This window comes from Alligator sinensis, unplaced genomic scaffold (genome assembly GCF_000455745.1).
Source record: "Alligator sinensis unplaced genomic scaffold, ASM45574v1 scaffold135_1, whole genome shotgun sequence".
Classification (NCBI taxonomy): Eukaryota; Metazoa; Chordata; order Crocodylia; family Alligatoridae; genus Alligator; species Alligator sinensis.
Window position 1 is genome coordinate 503,148 of NW_005842293.1, and position 16,102 is coordinate 519,249.

The 16,102-nt window shown below is 42.6% G+C and overlaps 1 protein-coding gene and 1 long non-coding RNA gene across 4 annotated transcripts in view; one reads left to right on the forward strand and one right to left on the reverse strand.

Moving 5' to 3' along the window:
* The window catches only part of PPP2R2B (protein phosphatase 2 regulatory subunit Bbeta), a 162,654-nt gene that overhangs the window by 139,324 nt on the left and 7,228 nt on the right, over positions 1–16,102 (forward strand). Inside the window, exon 6 of the mRNA XM_006028165.3 lies at positions 4,052–4,216. Within this exon, the coding sequence (XP_006028227.1) occupies positions 4,052–4,216 (165 nt within the window). The remainder of the gene's footprint in view (positions 1–4,051; positions 4,217–16,102) is intronic.
* LOC112551017 overlaps positions 1–16,102 on the reverse strand; it is a 199,491-nt gene that overhangs the window by 119,890 nt on the left and 63,499 nt on the right. The window lies entirely within an intron of this gene.

Consider the following 16,102-nt stretch of genomic DNA (forward strand, 5'->3'; position numbering starts at 1 on the left):
TTCTTGCATCAGTAGGTGCATCACAAACAGGTCTAGGGAGGTGATTTTCCCCCTCTATGCAGCATTGGTCAGGCTGCAGCTGGAGCACTGAATCCAGTTTTGGTCGCCGCACTTCAGGAGGGATGTGGATAACCTGGAAAGGGTTCAGAGGAGGGCCACCTGTCTGGTTAAAGGCCTACAGAAAAAACCCTATGTGGACCAGTTGGGAGACCTGAACCTCTTTAGCCTCCACAAGAGGAGGCTGAGAGGTGATCTTGTGGCCGCCTACAAGCTCATCAGGGGGGTCAGCAGAAAGTGGGGGATACGATGTTTACCAGGGCGACAGTTGGGGTAACTAGAAACAATGGACAAAAGTGAGCAAAGTCAGGCTGGACATCAGGAAAAAGTTCTTTACAGTGAGGGTCACCAAAATATGGAATACGCTTCCAAGGGAGGTGGTGTCCCCTTCCTTGGAAATATTCAAAAGGAGATTGGACAGACACCTGGCTGGGGTCATCTGACCCCAGCGCTCTTTCCTGCCTAGAGCAGGGGGTCAGACTCGATGATCTAATAGGTCCCTTCTGACCCTAATAACTATGAAACTATTGCATTTCCCTATTAATTTACACTACCTTAACTGAAATCAAAGTCTGGACCAATGACTTCAGATTATTATTTTGATTTTGCGCAAACTGAGATTCTTGCTGGCTTTTGCCAGGCTCCTCTGTCCCTTACACCACTCTGTAATATTTTGTTTGCTTGCAGATTTCAAGGGTCAGACTTTTTTCAAGCCATATCTATGTGATAAATTTCCCAGACTACAGAGCGGTATCCTCAAGCATGTTATGGTGGTCTGAGCAGACTGCCTCCTAAACCTGTTAGGACAGTCCAGCCATGTCCTAACAGTGCCATAGGATATCTAACTGTCACAGTCACTCAGAAGTGCTAGCAAGCTCAGCCAAAGCACCATGCAGACATGGCAGTCTAGGAGGTACATGAGGACATGGCTTAGGAGCACAGTAAGTTTATCCTGTAGGCATGGCCTGGTCCAACCTCCATTGATTTCAGTTTGGCCCCAAGCATTTTAAAACAATTCTTTTAGGATAGCTGATTTCTCAGTAAACATTGCCTGTTGGAGATACCATTGAGAACTTAATGCAAGTTCTTTAAAAATGTAGAAATTGTTCGTTAGTTAAAAGAAAAGACAGATGCATCATGTGAAAAGCTCCTGCTCAGCAAAGTGCAGTGCAGTTTAATTAGGTTTAAAAACCTTCAGAGGTAATAGCAGGCCTTTCATGTCTGGAGACCTAAGCTCAAGTCTTACTTAAGTTGCAAGCAAAAATGAGTTTGGGGGCTTTGTTCCAGTTCTGATTGTGTGCACGCTGCAAAACCATTGCACAATTTGACATGATTTGAAGTCTCTGCTTAGCAAAGGCCTGGAGCTGTAATAGCAAGGTTTTACTGCAGGTCAGAACTGAGGGATGTTGGCCAAGTTGTGTGAGGGTCCAGAGGTGTAATAACACGATGCATTTCTCTATCACTTTTCATTTTAGACTATCAAGGTGCTTTACAGATGTTAATAAATCTACTCTCGGAGCAGTCTGTGAGGAAGCCAAGTAAGTGTTACTAGCCCTATATTGCAATGCAGTATAGTAGGTAGGATGCTGGCTTGAGCTATGTTACAAACTCTATAGCTGACATACAGAGGGACTGTGGGCAACTTACCTCACACCTCTGCTACATCTCTGCCTCAGTTTCCCTATTTGCAGCATGAAAATAAAGCTGTTTGCCTTTGTGAAGTACACTAAGATGCATACATGAGCCACTCTGGCTAAAAACAAGGTGTTCTTATTTTACAGGGGAGGAAACTGAGTCACAACGATTAAAAAATGTCCCCATGCTACTCGAAATGCAAATAATAGCAACACAAGAAGTCTGTAGATGAGCTCACAATGCCCTTTAAGCACAAACCATTTTTCATGCCAAAAAGCATATGAAGAGGTGAGGAACTGAAGGGTAGAACTGATGCAACAGCAGAGCTAAAAGCTGGGCACTCTGTATGACTGTATATAGCTTTACCCAACTACATCATTTTCTCCCACCAAGAGCAAAGATATCCTCTCTTTCACACCCCCACCCTGTACTGCAGTGGGGAAAGGACTTCTCTTGCTGTCAGTTTAAGCCATCCCCACAGGACTGAGAAGTTCATATTTTCCTCCCCGCTCCTCCCTTTCTCTGGAAATTGCTGTGAACAGCAGGACCTTAATTTGCTCTCCATGGGGTGATGAAAGTAATGGTGCTGTCTTTTCCCCATGTACAGTCAGTAAATTGTCCCATGCAGGGTGTTCTGATAGGACTGTGAAATCTAAACCCTCCTACCACCCGTGACCACTAACACTGTGTTAGGGCTGGACTGCTAGAGACAATCAAAAGTTCGTATCTACCACTAGGAATTTGTGCGATTGACATGGGTCCTTTCTGCCTCCCTTATGCTTGCAGGTCTAACTAATTTTTTAAATGTCAACCTAAATCTCAGGATGACTTTGTTTTCAGTCCAGGATTTTTTTTGAACCTGCACTTGAAAAATGTTCCTGTTACAAAGGCATCAATGGCCTGTTGTGTTTGTTGTTTTGTGTGTGGGTGGGGGTGGGAGAGTTGTTCCATTGTTATTTCACATGGGGTTATTTTCCAGGGACTGTAATAAAAGATGTTTATTCTGGCCCATGGCAAATTTGTCACAGTGGAGTCTTGTGATTCTTTGGACAAAGAGGGTACTGAGCTGTGTGTTACAAGCAGCTGCGGTTGCTAGGTAAATAGATACTGTGACAAAAGATGGGATTTTCTTGAGCACGTTAGTTTATTTTGGTCTGTATGTTAACACTGATCTCATTTAAACGCGAGGAAGTGAAATTTGACATCTCTCAATACCATTGTTCAGATTAAATTCAGCAGAGATATAGTCTGAGATTTTTAAAGAAAGCTAAAAGAATTTGGGGCCCTGGTTCTGCTAAATTTCAAAGAGATTTGGTCATCTGACTCCCTTAGGCTATTTTGAAAATCCCAGCCATAGTTTCCTGTCTGCTATATTCAGCAATAGCATGCATCTCTTGAGAGTAGAGCTTTTGGAAAGTGGTTTCTCATTGCCTTCTGAATACTTGTCAGAGGACTGGGAAATGCAAGCACTGGTAAATTTGGACCCTATATGAATCATTTAATTCATATGCTGTCATCAAGGCATACAACACTAAAATGTGCCAGCCAAAACAACCAAGTCCTTGCCCCAAGCGGCTTATGTGAAAAGCCATCAGCAGGTACCATATGTATAACAATACACACTACAGAACACACACAACTCGGAATAGCTGGTAAATGGTGACGATGTAAGGAGGGCACGCTAAGCAGCCAAAGTGCTTCTTGCCTGACAATGCAGAGATAGCACGTTCCACAGGTTAGATCAGTGCTGACCTGGGTTCTACCCTGGCCTTGTCACCTCACCTCTCTAAACCTCTGTTTTGCTATCTAAAAAGGGCTTTTTAAAACCCACAAAAATAGGGATTCTCATATGAATAGTACTGTTCTGGTAGCTATGTAAAAGGCTGCTTATTTGTATACAGTCTGCAAAAACAGACATCTAAGAATGGCTAGTGCAAGGACCAGGTAATTTCCTAATGATGGATGCGAATATAAGTCGCTTTAAGCACCCAAGATGAAATTTGGAAGTTTTCCCATTAATTTCCATGGAGTTACGATTTTACCTTATATGTTTAAAGGGATTTGCCTCATTGAATAGCTTGGACATCTGAATATCCCCTAGAGAGCTAGAACACAGGGCTTTGATGAGAGATCCTGATGCAGAACCTTATTGCTCAGGATTAAGAACAGAAGAGTTTTGAACATTGCCTTTGTATTCACCAGTACAAACCAGGGCAGCTGAAAAATTGCTTTCCAAAACAAAGTGACCCAGTTAAGCACTGCATGATAACGAAAGCCAGAGGTGATTAATAACCACCAGGGCTGCATGTTGAGAGTACTTGTCCCTACTGTTTGCTTTTCCTTGACTTGCCTGTGTCAGATATTGTTGATATAAAGCCAGCCAACATGGAGGAGCTAACGGAGGTGATCACAGCCGCAGAATTCCATCCGCACCACTGCAACACCTTTGTCTACAGCAGCAGCAAAGGAACAATAAGACTGTGTGACATGCGGGCATCTGCCTTGTGTGACAGACACTCCAAATGTGAGTACTTCTGCACTTCACCAGGGCTGAGGAACGGAGGCGTTTAGTGATGGGATGTGAACGAAGAAAGGAGAAATCTGATTACAGGATTCAATCGCAACTGCATACAAAGCTTGAGGGTCAGAGTCACCTAAAGCTCATTATGGGGGAAAAAAATTTAAAAGAAAATCAAACAAAACCCACCCAACAAAGGGAATTGAAATTTGGATAAATATGAATCAGATGGTTTTATACAAGATCAGCCCTTAAGATTCAGACTGGAGTTTTGCTGGGAACCTCTCCAGAGTTAGGAAGGGTTTGCACGTGGGGGTTTTGTCTTAAATCAGAAGGGTCAAACACACTGCCTGTGGGCCACATCTGGACTGCAGAGCTGAGTCATCCAGCCCAGGGTCTTGATAGGGGCTTTCCCCCAGCAGCAGCCAAGTGCCTGGGAAGGACCCGTGGTGCTGGAGCCCCAGCAGTCTTGCAGCTTGTTTCTGGGGTGGCAACCAAGCTCCCACAATGCCCAGCTATTTCCTGTGGTGCTTCTGGGACTCCAGGCCATTGCTCTTGCCTGGGTGCTCTTGCCTGAAATTGGCAGCCAATCCAATGAGAGCCATGGCACTAGAGTTCCAGCAGCATTGCAGGAAGAAGCTCGGCATTGCAGCTTGTTCCCACGGCTGCAGCCAAGTACACAGGTGTGATCCATAATGCTGGAGCCCCAGCAGCACCATGGGAAGAAGCCCAGCACTGCAACCTGTTCTTGTAGCAGCAGCCAAGCCCCAGGATGCTGGGCCTCTTCCTACCAGGTCCCGAACTGGCTGGAGTGGGCACTGTGCACTGGATCTGAAATGGGGGAAGGATGGGGGCTCCATAGGCACGATCCAGCCTGTGTGGCTGGCCCTGCAATATTTTTCTGGCCTGCGGACTGATCCTGCAGCACCCTTGTGGCCAGCTGAGTTTGACACCCCTGTCTTAGATCATTACAAAATACAAAATTGAATTTGCAGAACTCAGATTCATATGTGCCTTCCAAAAATCCAGGAGCATTCCTATACAGGCTCAAGGTCAAGTCTAACCATATTCTGATATTGTTTTTCATCAGTCAAAAATTAGGCTTGACTATTTCATTGGTCCACGCAACACTTTCCTCTTTCTTTCCCTCTCTAATGAGTGGGGTTTTTTGTCATGGTTGATAAATGGACTAGAAAAAATAAAATCCAGATTTCACTCCAGCATTGGATCATCTTGCTCCAGCATCATGCAAGTCTTTGGCAGGCCTGTGAGCAAGAAGATAACCTTACTGGGTGCATCTACACATGCAAAGCTTTAAACTCCAGAGCAATTTATGCCAGAGTAAACAGCTCCTTGGTACAGCAGCAATTTGGGCTATCTTATGCCAGAGTGAATTATTTTACTGCACCATAATAATGGTGCGTGTATAGGTAGTGATGCTTTACTGTGGAGCTAATTAGCGTACTCCATGGTAAAGTACACGCGTAGATGCACCCAGTGGAATCCAGTGCTGCATATCTGGGCACTGGTAAGGGTATGGATAATAGATTGTAAGAAGCTATTTGTGAAACTTTTATATTGGAGCATCAAAATTATCATGCGATGACTGGAAAACCCATTTACCAAGGAATATAGGAATTGCTATACTGGTTCAGACCACTTGTCCAACTAGTCCCAATATCCTGTCACTGGCAGTAGTTGAAAATTCAGAAGTTGGGGGAAAAACTTTTTAGTGGACAACTTGGAACAAGCAGACCAGGTAGAAAATTTGTTCCTAACCTTTTTTGGGGTAATTATGCTCTGAGGCATAAGGATTTATATATCTCATCTTTATTTCACCCTCACTAAAGCTGACCAAATTATGAGTCGCCAATGATGTATCCAGCTAATTTGTCCCACTTCTTTCTCTTCATTGATCATTTACAAGCAGGAAATGACTATTAAGAAGGTATTTGTTCACAACCATTCAATGAATAATTTGTGAGAAATAGATATATCCAATAGTTTGTTCACAGATGGGTTATTATAAGTATTATCATTTGTGTAACGATGCTGCTTGGAGGCCAGGATCCCACCATAAGAGGCATAATACGTTGAATGTAGACTAAAAAATATGAGCCTTGACCAAAAAAGGTTACAGTTAAGACAAGGACAACAAGATATAATGCATACCAGGGTTTGTTAGGCCTGCCATATGAGCAGTCACTTAAGCTGCATGGTTTTATTTCTCTTGCCCAATTCCAGCTGTGGTTCTCTGCAAGTGTTAGCAATTTTTTATTACTGCTGTTTATGCAAAGAGCATTCCAAAATGGCCAGGAAAGCACTTTTGGTGCAAATGCTCTCCATGTAGTATCTGGCTACTGTCAAGAATTTTTTTGTCTTTTTTGCTTTCTATCACTAATTCTGCAATTAAAAGTTTGCTGAATGGGATGTTTGCAAACATGAAAATATAGGAGGTCACAAGCACTTATGAAACTGGTTGGCATGGTTTTTTTTTCACAAGAATCTTTCCAAGTTTTTTTCACACTTTTCTAATCTTTATTATATGCTATAGAACCAAGATGTGGTGACATCTTTTTTATTAACAGGATTCAGAGAGATTTCAAGAGGTGATTCTCCACCTATGATACCCCTCCCCAGAAAACTAGGCTTGAATCTTAGGTTCAAGTATAACATGGCAAAGAATACATGACTAGCGTAGGATTCAGCAAGTACTGCAGTGCCAGGGGTGCTTCTGAAGAAATACTGAAGAGAGGTCCTACAGGCTAGCATATGGTGACTGTTCAAATGGAAGTTGCTTCCTGTGGCACTACCTGCTTTAACCCAGCTTGGTTACATTTCTTCTCTCAGTAGAATTGATGTCCCATGGTACTATGCATGCTATTGGAAAATTCATAATATCCACCATATTTTCCTACACAGTTACTTGTGAGTAGAATTTACCATTTTGTAGAGCATCTTAGATTTACACATATTTACAGATGAGTCCTTTTTGTTCACATAGCCCAATGGTTGTTCTGACTCTGTTCATGAAATACTTGCAAGAGGTTATCTGAACCCAGCAACACTTGTGTTACAGATTATTACTGTTAGAAGATAACATAAAATAGGATAAGATCTAAGTGTGACTAGTGAAATACAAGCATATTACAGGTGGGCTCCAAATAGAACTTGGAATCCAAACCCCTTTGAAAATCCAGTTTTAAACCAGCTGTCTCTATGGATTGGTTCCATATCTGAAGGGACCTATTTTCCTGTAATATAGATCCTGTTCCAAATCAGAACAGCCAACCCCTCTTTGCAGATCCATGCCTTACAAGAACTACATACAAGATATCCAGCATGCATGATGTTGCAATATTGCAAGAACAAATTTGGCACTACTGAATCCTAACGCTAATAATCTAGATCTAGGCAGCACTTCCTCATCTCATTTCAGGTTCTTATCTCCTTGAGCTAATGGGAAATGAGGCACAGACAAATGCTTTTGATCTTCCAAGAGTGTAATTATAGCTTGACATCCACACAGTATTGCTAGGTTAAAAGCAGAGTAGATTAGGAGGAACACTGTCTATTTCCATATGGAAAGATTAAGATTTTGAATGGCAGTTTTTCCCTAAATTCCACAGTTTCTTTCCAGTTTCTTGCTACTCAGCAACAACAACTCTCAGCTGAGATTCATAATACAATTAAGCAGCAAACAAAATACATTTTCCTGACATTTTCAGTGCCAGAAACCCATATTTGGTATTTCCCTTTGTTCAGCTACTGATATGTCCTTTTAGTCTGCAGAGAACATACAAACCAACGGCAAAAACAAGTTCAATTTGACCTCTCCCTTGACATTTCATATTGATTTTCCTCTATCCTTCAGAAGCATCGGCCTTCAGTCAATTGCAGTTCAGCCGATGTGTGATTTGGAATGGAGACAGTTCATCAAAGTTCAAAATGAAAAGCAACGTTGGCTTTTGAAGATGAATTCTCTAAAGGAGATATTTAATAACCGCCAGTGTTTAATCAAAGTGCAGAAGATATCACTGCACATCTAAATCATGTCTATTAACCTTGCATATATGTTTGTGGCAGGGCAGCTTTCTGCCTGGAATCAGCTTTTACATAGGTGCTTCTATTATTGAAATGTACTTGCCCTTTGTATTTGATGCTCTGTTAAGTCTTAAGCTCCACCATTTGCATGTCACTTCCAGCAACACTGCGACTATACACTAGATTATAAAGAAGAGCATAATACTTTTCATTTATATAAAGCCTATTATCCAGTGGTTTCAAAAGGCACTAAGGGCGCATCTTCACATGCATTAGCGTGCTTTAGTTAATGAATGTTAAATGTAGTACCTGCATTGTGAGGTTCTAGGGAAACGCACACTAAGTAAAGAACATGGAACATTTTTACATGTGGTCCAGGACGTGGTGCTGGATGCTTTAATTAGGGAGCCGTGCTAATTAAAAGTGCCCACACGTCATGTGTATCAGCATCCCTGCACTGAAAAAATGGCAGTAGGGTGCTTTGAATTAAAGCTCATTGAACATGTTTTATTTCAAAGCGTCCTGCCATTTTTTCAGTGCGGGGGCACACAGGGACCCTGACGCATGTGACGCTGAAAGCTGCTACAGCACATCAGTTTCTGTGCTCCGACTCCAGTGTGTTGGAGTCAGCTCCCCGCACGTCTGTAAGAGCCCATGGTTTTTATGTGACACTTAATGTGCATTAGCTTATTGTAATGCACAATCACTAAAAAGCATGTTTTAGTGATGCTTTAATGCACAGTAAAATAAGCTAATGCACATTAAACTGCACATGTAGGCATGCCCAAAAACATTAATTAAGCCTTGGAATACCAATGTGATAGATACATTAAGATATAGTAATCAAGTGACTTGGTCAGAGGTATACCAGTTGGTGGTAGAAACAGAATCTAGGGTCTCCCCTGGTTTACTCACTAAAAGTCACAGTTCCTTTCATGAGCAGTAGTAGTGGAACACGTCCTACTTGTTCAGTTCTAGCCCAGGTGGAAAGATGCAATGAGTAACTGATCTTGTGACTTCACAGACCTACCCAGGGAAACTTTGTATAGAATATAGGTAATGTTTTACAGGATTCCAAGGAAATCTAGGTCAAAGGAAAAGCTGAACGTGGTCTTTCATCAAGAATCCATGACTTTCCCAGTATTTGAAGATGTTCTTCACACCAGGCCTCCATAATGATTTGGAAGTTTAGAGCTGGAAATGATGGACACCTATATATGAGTCGCAGCAGACTTGATTAATCGGTAATTTCTGCACTTCAGCAGCCTCCAGCGTCTCATGTATCAGCACACCCGCACTTAAAAATGGCAGTGGGGCGTGTTATTTAAAGCTTGTTTGACAAGCTTTACATAAAGTGCTCCTGCTGCCATTTTTAAGCATGGGGATGCTGATATACAAGATGCTCCAGGTTCTTAAATGAGAGCAGCTCTCTGAGCCACACTAATTAAAGTGCCCCCCCCCTCAAAGCATGTGTATAAATGCCTGATCTTTGCAATTAACTCCCATCTCTGTGAACTAAGTTGAAAATCTGACCACTGATGAATTTTGTGGAAGTTTTAGATGTGTTCTATCCTGATCTAGACAGTACATCTCAGTCTGCCTCATATGTACATATAAAAGTGCCATACCGTTCCATTAGCTGGCACATGTTTGCAAGCATTCTGGTCACCTCTGAGGTATTTTGCTTTGCCCTCCAAACCACACACAACTGATTTAGGGATAGAAGCAGGAATTTATTTTGCATTAAAAGCAGAGATACTTTGCCTTGAAGTAGATTTACTCTGCAAGAATACATGGGCTAGGTACAGATGTTACACCTATAATGCTTTAAGTGCACAGAAAGCTCTCTCAAGTCATAACTGCACAGACATTCGTGGCTCTTAGAGCGCTTTAAAAATGGTGGATCCTGCTCTAAGTTAACGCTTGATGGAAGAGGTATTAGACTAAAGCACTTTCTGGTAGAGCGCTTTATCGACTGCCTATGCCAAATCCCATCCAGGGTAAACTTAGAGTACGATCACCACCATCCCAGGCAGTGTTGCACAGGGCTGTTTTCTAGTCTCGGGCAGAGCTTGTTTGCTTTGCCCAAGCCTGGGCCAGAAGACAGGTCAGTGACAACCCCACCCCATCAGCTGTCACCGAACTGAGTCAGTGACAGCCTCTGATCTCAGCCCCACTTCCTCCCTCTGGCCAGCTCTGAGCTGCAGCCAGTTGGCGAGGGGAGGCAGGGGAAAAGGGGGTGTCTCTCCCTGCAGCAGCCCCAGCCCTGTGGCTGGGGGGCTGGGGGGACGCAGAGCCCAGACTCCTTTCCCCTGCAGCTCCCCTGGCCAGGCAATGGCACATCACAGGGCTGGGGCTACTGTTGGGACAAGGAGCCTAGACCCCTTTTCCTCCACAGCATCTCCCAGGCTGGCCAAGAGGGCTGCCCGGCTGGCGGGGAACAGGTCCAGGGTATCTTTCACTGCAGCAGCCCTGACAATGTACCACTGCCTGGCTGGGGGACTGTGGGGGAAGGGGTCCAGGCCCACCCGCCTCCAGCCACTAATACAGCAAAGCTACCAGCTAAGAAAAAAAAATAATTCCACCATCATACCCAATATCTTATTTCTTTTCATTATTAATTACACCTGCTTTCTAAAATAGTCACTGCCTCCTGGTGTCAGAAAGAATGTGGGGCTTTCATTTCTGAGCTAATCGGTCCCAATTAGAATTTAAGGCCATTCTGTGTCCTTACCCTATATCCTGGCTGAGCAGGCATAGCCTGGGCCAAGGATCTGCCAAACAGCATCAGGAAGGAGTTGCTTTCTAGGTAGTGGACAGTAACTGAACTTCTGCTGTTAGAAGCAAAAAAAGCAGCTTTGTTCCATGAATCTTTCCCCCACTTCACAGAGTTATCAAAGTGAAACATGGTTAATGTGAAAAAGTTAGCAAACTTTGTTGCCTTTAAATATGAATTAATGTAAGTGTGCAGTACAGAAATCAGCATGACATGTATAGGGAGGAGTTATATAGTTTAATGGCTTTATTTCTCTTGGTGAGTGTCACTGGGTAGAGATACGATTTGCGAACTGATGGTCTGTACCTGAAAGTAAGTTTCTTGTACAGCAAGGATCAGAGGAGGCTACAGGGTCAAGGGTCACATTTCTCTTAATATGTGAGAGAAGGGAATAGGGGGCAATGAGCACTGTACATTTCCACACATGGGTTTGGTATATTCATAGTCATGGTGCCCCTGAGCTCCCTTTACAGCTCCTGGAAGGGGAGGGTGTGGGAACACAAACCTTTTGCCCCACCACAGTAACAAGCAGAGTTGGGTAGGAATACATTCAGGACCATAACAAGGGATAAGACTGCACACTATGTAAAGAGCTGCCGCCAGAATACAGTACAGTACAAACACTTACCCTTATAATTTTCAGTGACCCTGCTTTGCAGATGAATTTGGTTCACATGATCATGGCTACGTCTACATTACAGCAGTAACAACATGAGTGAATTTTGCCCTCGGAGCATATTGCCAAATCTACCTATTTAATTCTCACAGCACCCTCATTGAAACAGGAAAGTAAGTGGTGTTTACCCCCTCTTACAGATGGAGGAAATGAGATAGAAATGTTAAGTGACTTACCCAAGGTCAAGGGGAAAACTACTGTCAGAGTTCCTGTTCCCACAGTTGGAGCACACCTGGATTTGTCCCAAATGTTTATTTTCAGGCTTGAGAACAAACTGCAAAGTTTTTTAATGCAGAATGAGTCTCCTTAGGTTGCATTAACTTTGTCTGTTGTCTTTATAATTAAGGTTGTGCTTGGAAAAACTGTCTGAAGAACAGACTGAGTTTTGGCTGTGGTTGTGAAAGAAGGGAAGGAGCAGAGGGATAACTTATTTGTCTATGGCAAGGATTTTTGTGGGTGATATCTTGTTGGACTCATATAGTTGGGAGGGATAGACAGTCTTTCAGGTATAAAGCTTGTCCATGGACGGTCTGCTCCACTGTGGCATCTGGTTTTCCCTGGGGTCCAGTTTATTTCCTAGCTGTACAGATTAGTTGATTGAGATCTAAAGAGGTCAAAGGATTTGCCTGAGATAGCACAGTGAGTGTCTGGCTCATGTTGGAAGGCAGGCCTTCCAGCTTAATAGCACCAAGTTCTGCCACAGCACATGGCTCATCCTACCTAGCCTGACCTTCCTCTCTAATGCACTGTAAATTGGGAGTGACTGTACTCAAGTCACTAGGATTACAATGGTGTGTTCCAGTGTAGGTGCTACTGAAATCTGAATAATAACTGTGTACACCATAGGCACATGCATAAAAACACAACCCTGTCAATGGTGACACAACACCAGGGGAGCATGCAATCTGTGTCCATTCCCCAGGTTATCATTTGCTCTATAAGAGTCTGTTTCTAACATAGTTTAAATATAGACCTGTGAGAAAACACAACTGCCAAATACACCGATGCACTGCTGGTTACCTGCAGACAGTCTCAGTAATGCCCTTTTGAAACCTCAGTGGGCAATAACTACATTATATGACTGACCCAACCAAGTAAGATTCAGGTAGATGACTTGAAGCAACAAGTTAAATTGATTATTGCCCACTTTTTCCTGCGTGAATTCAAATTCAAAAGTCTTAAATACCCTTCTCCATCTGGTGATTAAGCAACATAGTATTGAACCACATTTATTACAGTGTGTTCTTGTGTATGTCAAGTCATGATGCAGGTTGCAAATGATGCCACAATACACAGGAGGGTTGATACATTCAGTGATGTTGTATTCACACATACATTATGCCACGTGTGACAGCCAGATCGGGTTTGTTTACCTTATTTTTTCCTTGGCTGGGCCTTGCTTGCTTTATTATAGAATTAACCAGTTTTATAAGAGAAAAGCTCAAGGCATAAGCCTGTGAACTGCTAACATTACCAGAGAGGCTTTATCCCTGTCATTTTCCTTGGATTGCTGTAGGGATGGAGAGTGCTTCCCTGTTTCACAATTACAGTATTGACAATCGGTGTGAGCCTCTTCAAAAACTAATCATCTCTTTTCCTCAGCCCTCCATGTAATATATAATAATGTCCCGCTCCACAGAATAATAGGCTTTGGTAAGACCTCAAGCTCAAAATTAACAATTGTGCAGAATTTCCAAGGAAAAGGAAACAAACCTTTTGTGCCACCCTGGGCTCATTTCATAACACAGGAACTACCTTGGCATGTCTTATCATTCTACCTCCTTCAGAGTTTAAATCACTTTCATTAAAACTTTTTATCTAGTTATTGATTTGTTCCTAGCAGGGCTTCTTATGCAGCCACAGAGGTAACCTGTGCCTAAATATACTCCTTTCTCCTAGAACAGGCCTGAATGATTGACCATTAGTAGATGCTGATGAAGTCCCTAAGGGACCTTGTTGTCATGACACCATGGAGACAGAAATTATGAAACTAAGTTGAATGGTGAGGCCTCATGTGGTCTTTGGTAACAGTGCAATTCACAGTTTTCTGCATTTCCAATTTTCTGGTCTGCATTGCTAATTATTAAACACAGAAGAGTAGGGAAAAACTCTCTGTTGCTGTTAATCTCACTGGTGATTGCACATCAATCCAAGCATTGGCTTTGAAGCTGCCTAGAGAAAGGGTCTTACTGAGAGATGTGCTGCTAAAGCTGCAGCATTTGGATCCAGTTTTCATTCAGGCCTAAGTTCTTCTCCTATTTATGACAAAATTGATTCTCAGGCCTAAGTGAAAAGTGGCATGGCCAGGCATTGCAGAAACTGGTTTCTATAAAAGTTTAGCTCATGCAAAAATCAACATCCTGTGCACTTTGAGCAAGAAATTCCAAAATTAGGCCCACCTCCATATCATACCCTTTCTAGGATGGGACATGCACCTTATTCCCACGTGTCCTTTTCCTACTGTTCAACATGGATGTTAATTTGTGGCAGAAGGCAATGAATATATCTGTGAAAATAATGTAATGTTCCTCTAATCTGTTTATGAAGTACAGGACAAATAGAGGTCCAGTTTTCCTATCCTGTTCTGAATAATGTTTTCTCCCTTGTTGCTACTAAGCCTTTTCCCACTTCTTGGTGATGGCTGTTATATATAGGACTACACCTCTAGCTTCATACATGACACCCACAGTTGCTCAAGTTGGCATATTATTGATTTGTATAAAAAAGACAAACAAGTTTAAAGAAGACAAGAAGTTTAAAAAAACCCAGAAAAAATAAACTTTATAATAAATCGTTCTAGTAAATTTTGTTAAAAGTTTGGTAAAAAGCAATGGTGCAGTTATTAACATTCAGCTAATGTATTTGACTCCAAAGTCTATGAAGTATACCGTTCCTGGTCAAATGTCAGAAACCTGCTCCATGCTTGTTTACCACTACTGTCTCATTCTTGCTAGTGTATCTTATTAATGCCATTAATCCTTATTTTTCTCCATATACTCTGGGGCTTTTTCTGTTTCTATGTAATATTTGACATTTCCCAGTCCTACAATATCAGCAATAATTCTTCTTGCTCTTGTACTGGAGACTTAACATTGCCAGCCTTGACACAAGCTCGAACACATGCATAGTTGATGGAAAAAATCCTCCCCCGAAGTCAGCCCACCCGCTGTGAGCAAACCCATAATTACTACACTGAAGACAAGTCGTGGAATTTAGATGCTCTCCCCAGACCAGCAGAATCTTTATTTTCTGTTGTTGTTTTTATTTTAAAAAACCTGCAGGTCAGCAGAATTCCTGCTGGCGATTAAAAGAACTAGAGTTAGATCCTGCTGTGAGTGATGCCATTTCTGATTTGTAGACAGATCATTTATCTTGGCACTTCAGGCACTTCCTTCCCCCCCACCTGTATTATACTCCAGAATTCAAGAGCTTGCACTACAGTGCTCAGATAGGGGATAATAGAACTGAATAAATGTTTGTGCTCAATATGGTGTTCCATAAATCAGGCTCTGACACTGTTTTTTTCTACTTTATGGAAGAATCAGGCTGGCTACCAACTTCAGACATTTATTTTTTGGATTGGGGTCAGCAATGTTTTCCAGCTGGGGGGGGAGTTGGGGGAGGATTGCCAGAATGACCCAACTCAGTTGGAGACAGACAGGCATTAAGACTCAGCCACCACTGGGCATTTGTGCCCACCACTCTGCTCAGCTGCAGCATGAAGAAGCAAAAGCTGTGCTTCTGCCAAAGGCAGCTGTGCTGTCCAGCTGTGGCAGGGCACAGACAGAGCTCCCCCTCCACTGAACCCCCAGGTAGCTGCCTGCAGCTTGACACAGGGAGAGCCCCTGTGGGCTGGATCCAAAGGCTCCGTGGGCCACAGGTTGCTGACTCCTGCCCTAAATGCAAGTCAGGTCAGGATGCAGTGGAAGGGGCTTTTGTGAAGAGAATGTCAATCCAGCACTGACACAACTATACACAGACATGTATACACCCACTACACAAAGGTAGCAGAGGCCGCAGCAGAACAAACTTTCCCATGGCACTCTGCTAATAATCCTCAATTCAGAGGGTTTTTTGGAAATGAAAGGGTCAGGAGGATGTCTCAGGCTTGAGTTGTTAGTTTCTCTGACTCTGCGGACAAATATCCATACGCAATCCTGAAGACTAAAAGTAGCTTTAAAGAAAAGGTAAACACACATGCTGAGTTGATGGCATTCAGGAAATTCATTTATTTGTCAATTTAATTGACAAATAAATTGCAGTGTTTCATTGGTCTCCATCAGCTGTTCAAACTATGATTTATTCACAGTAGCAAGATTAAACCATGTGTTGTAATAGCTACAAAATATTTACATTGACTTCCAGTAACTTGCCGCTTATTTTCAGAGAGCAGGAA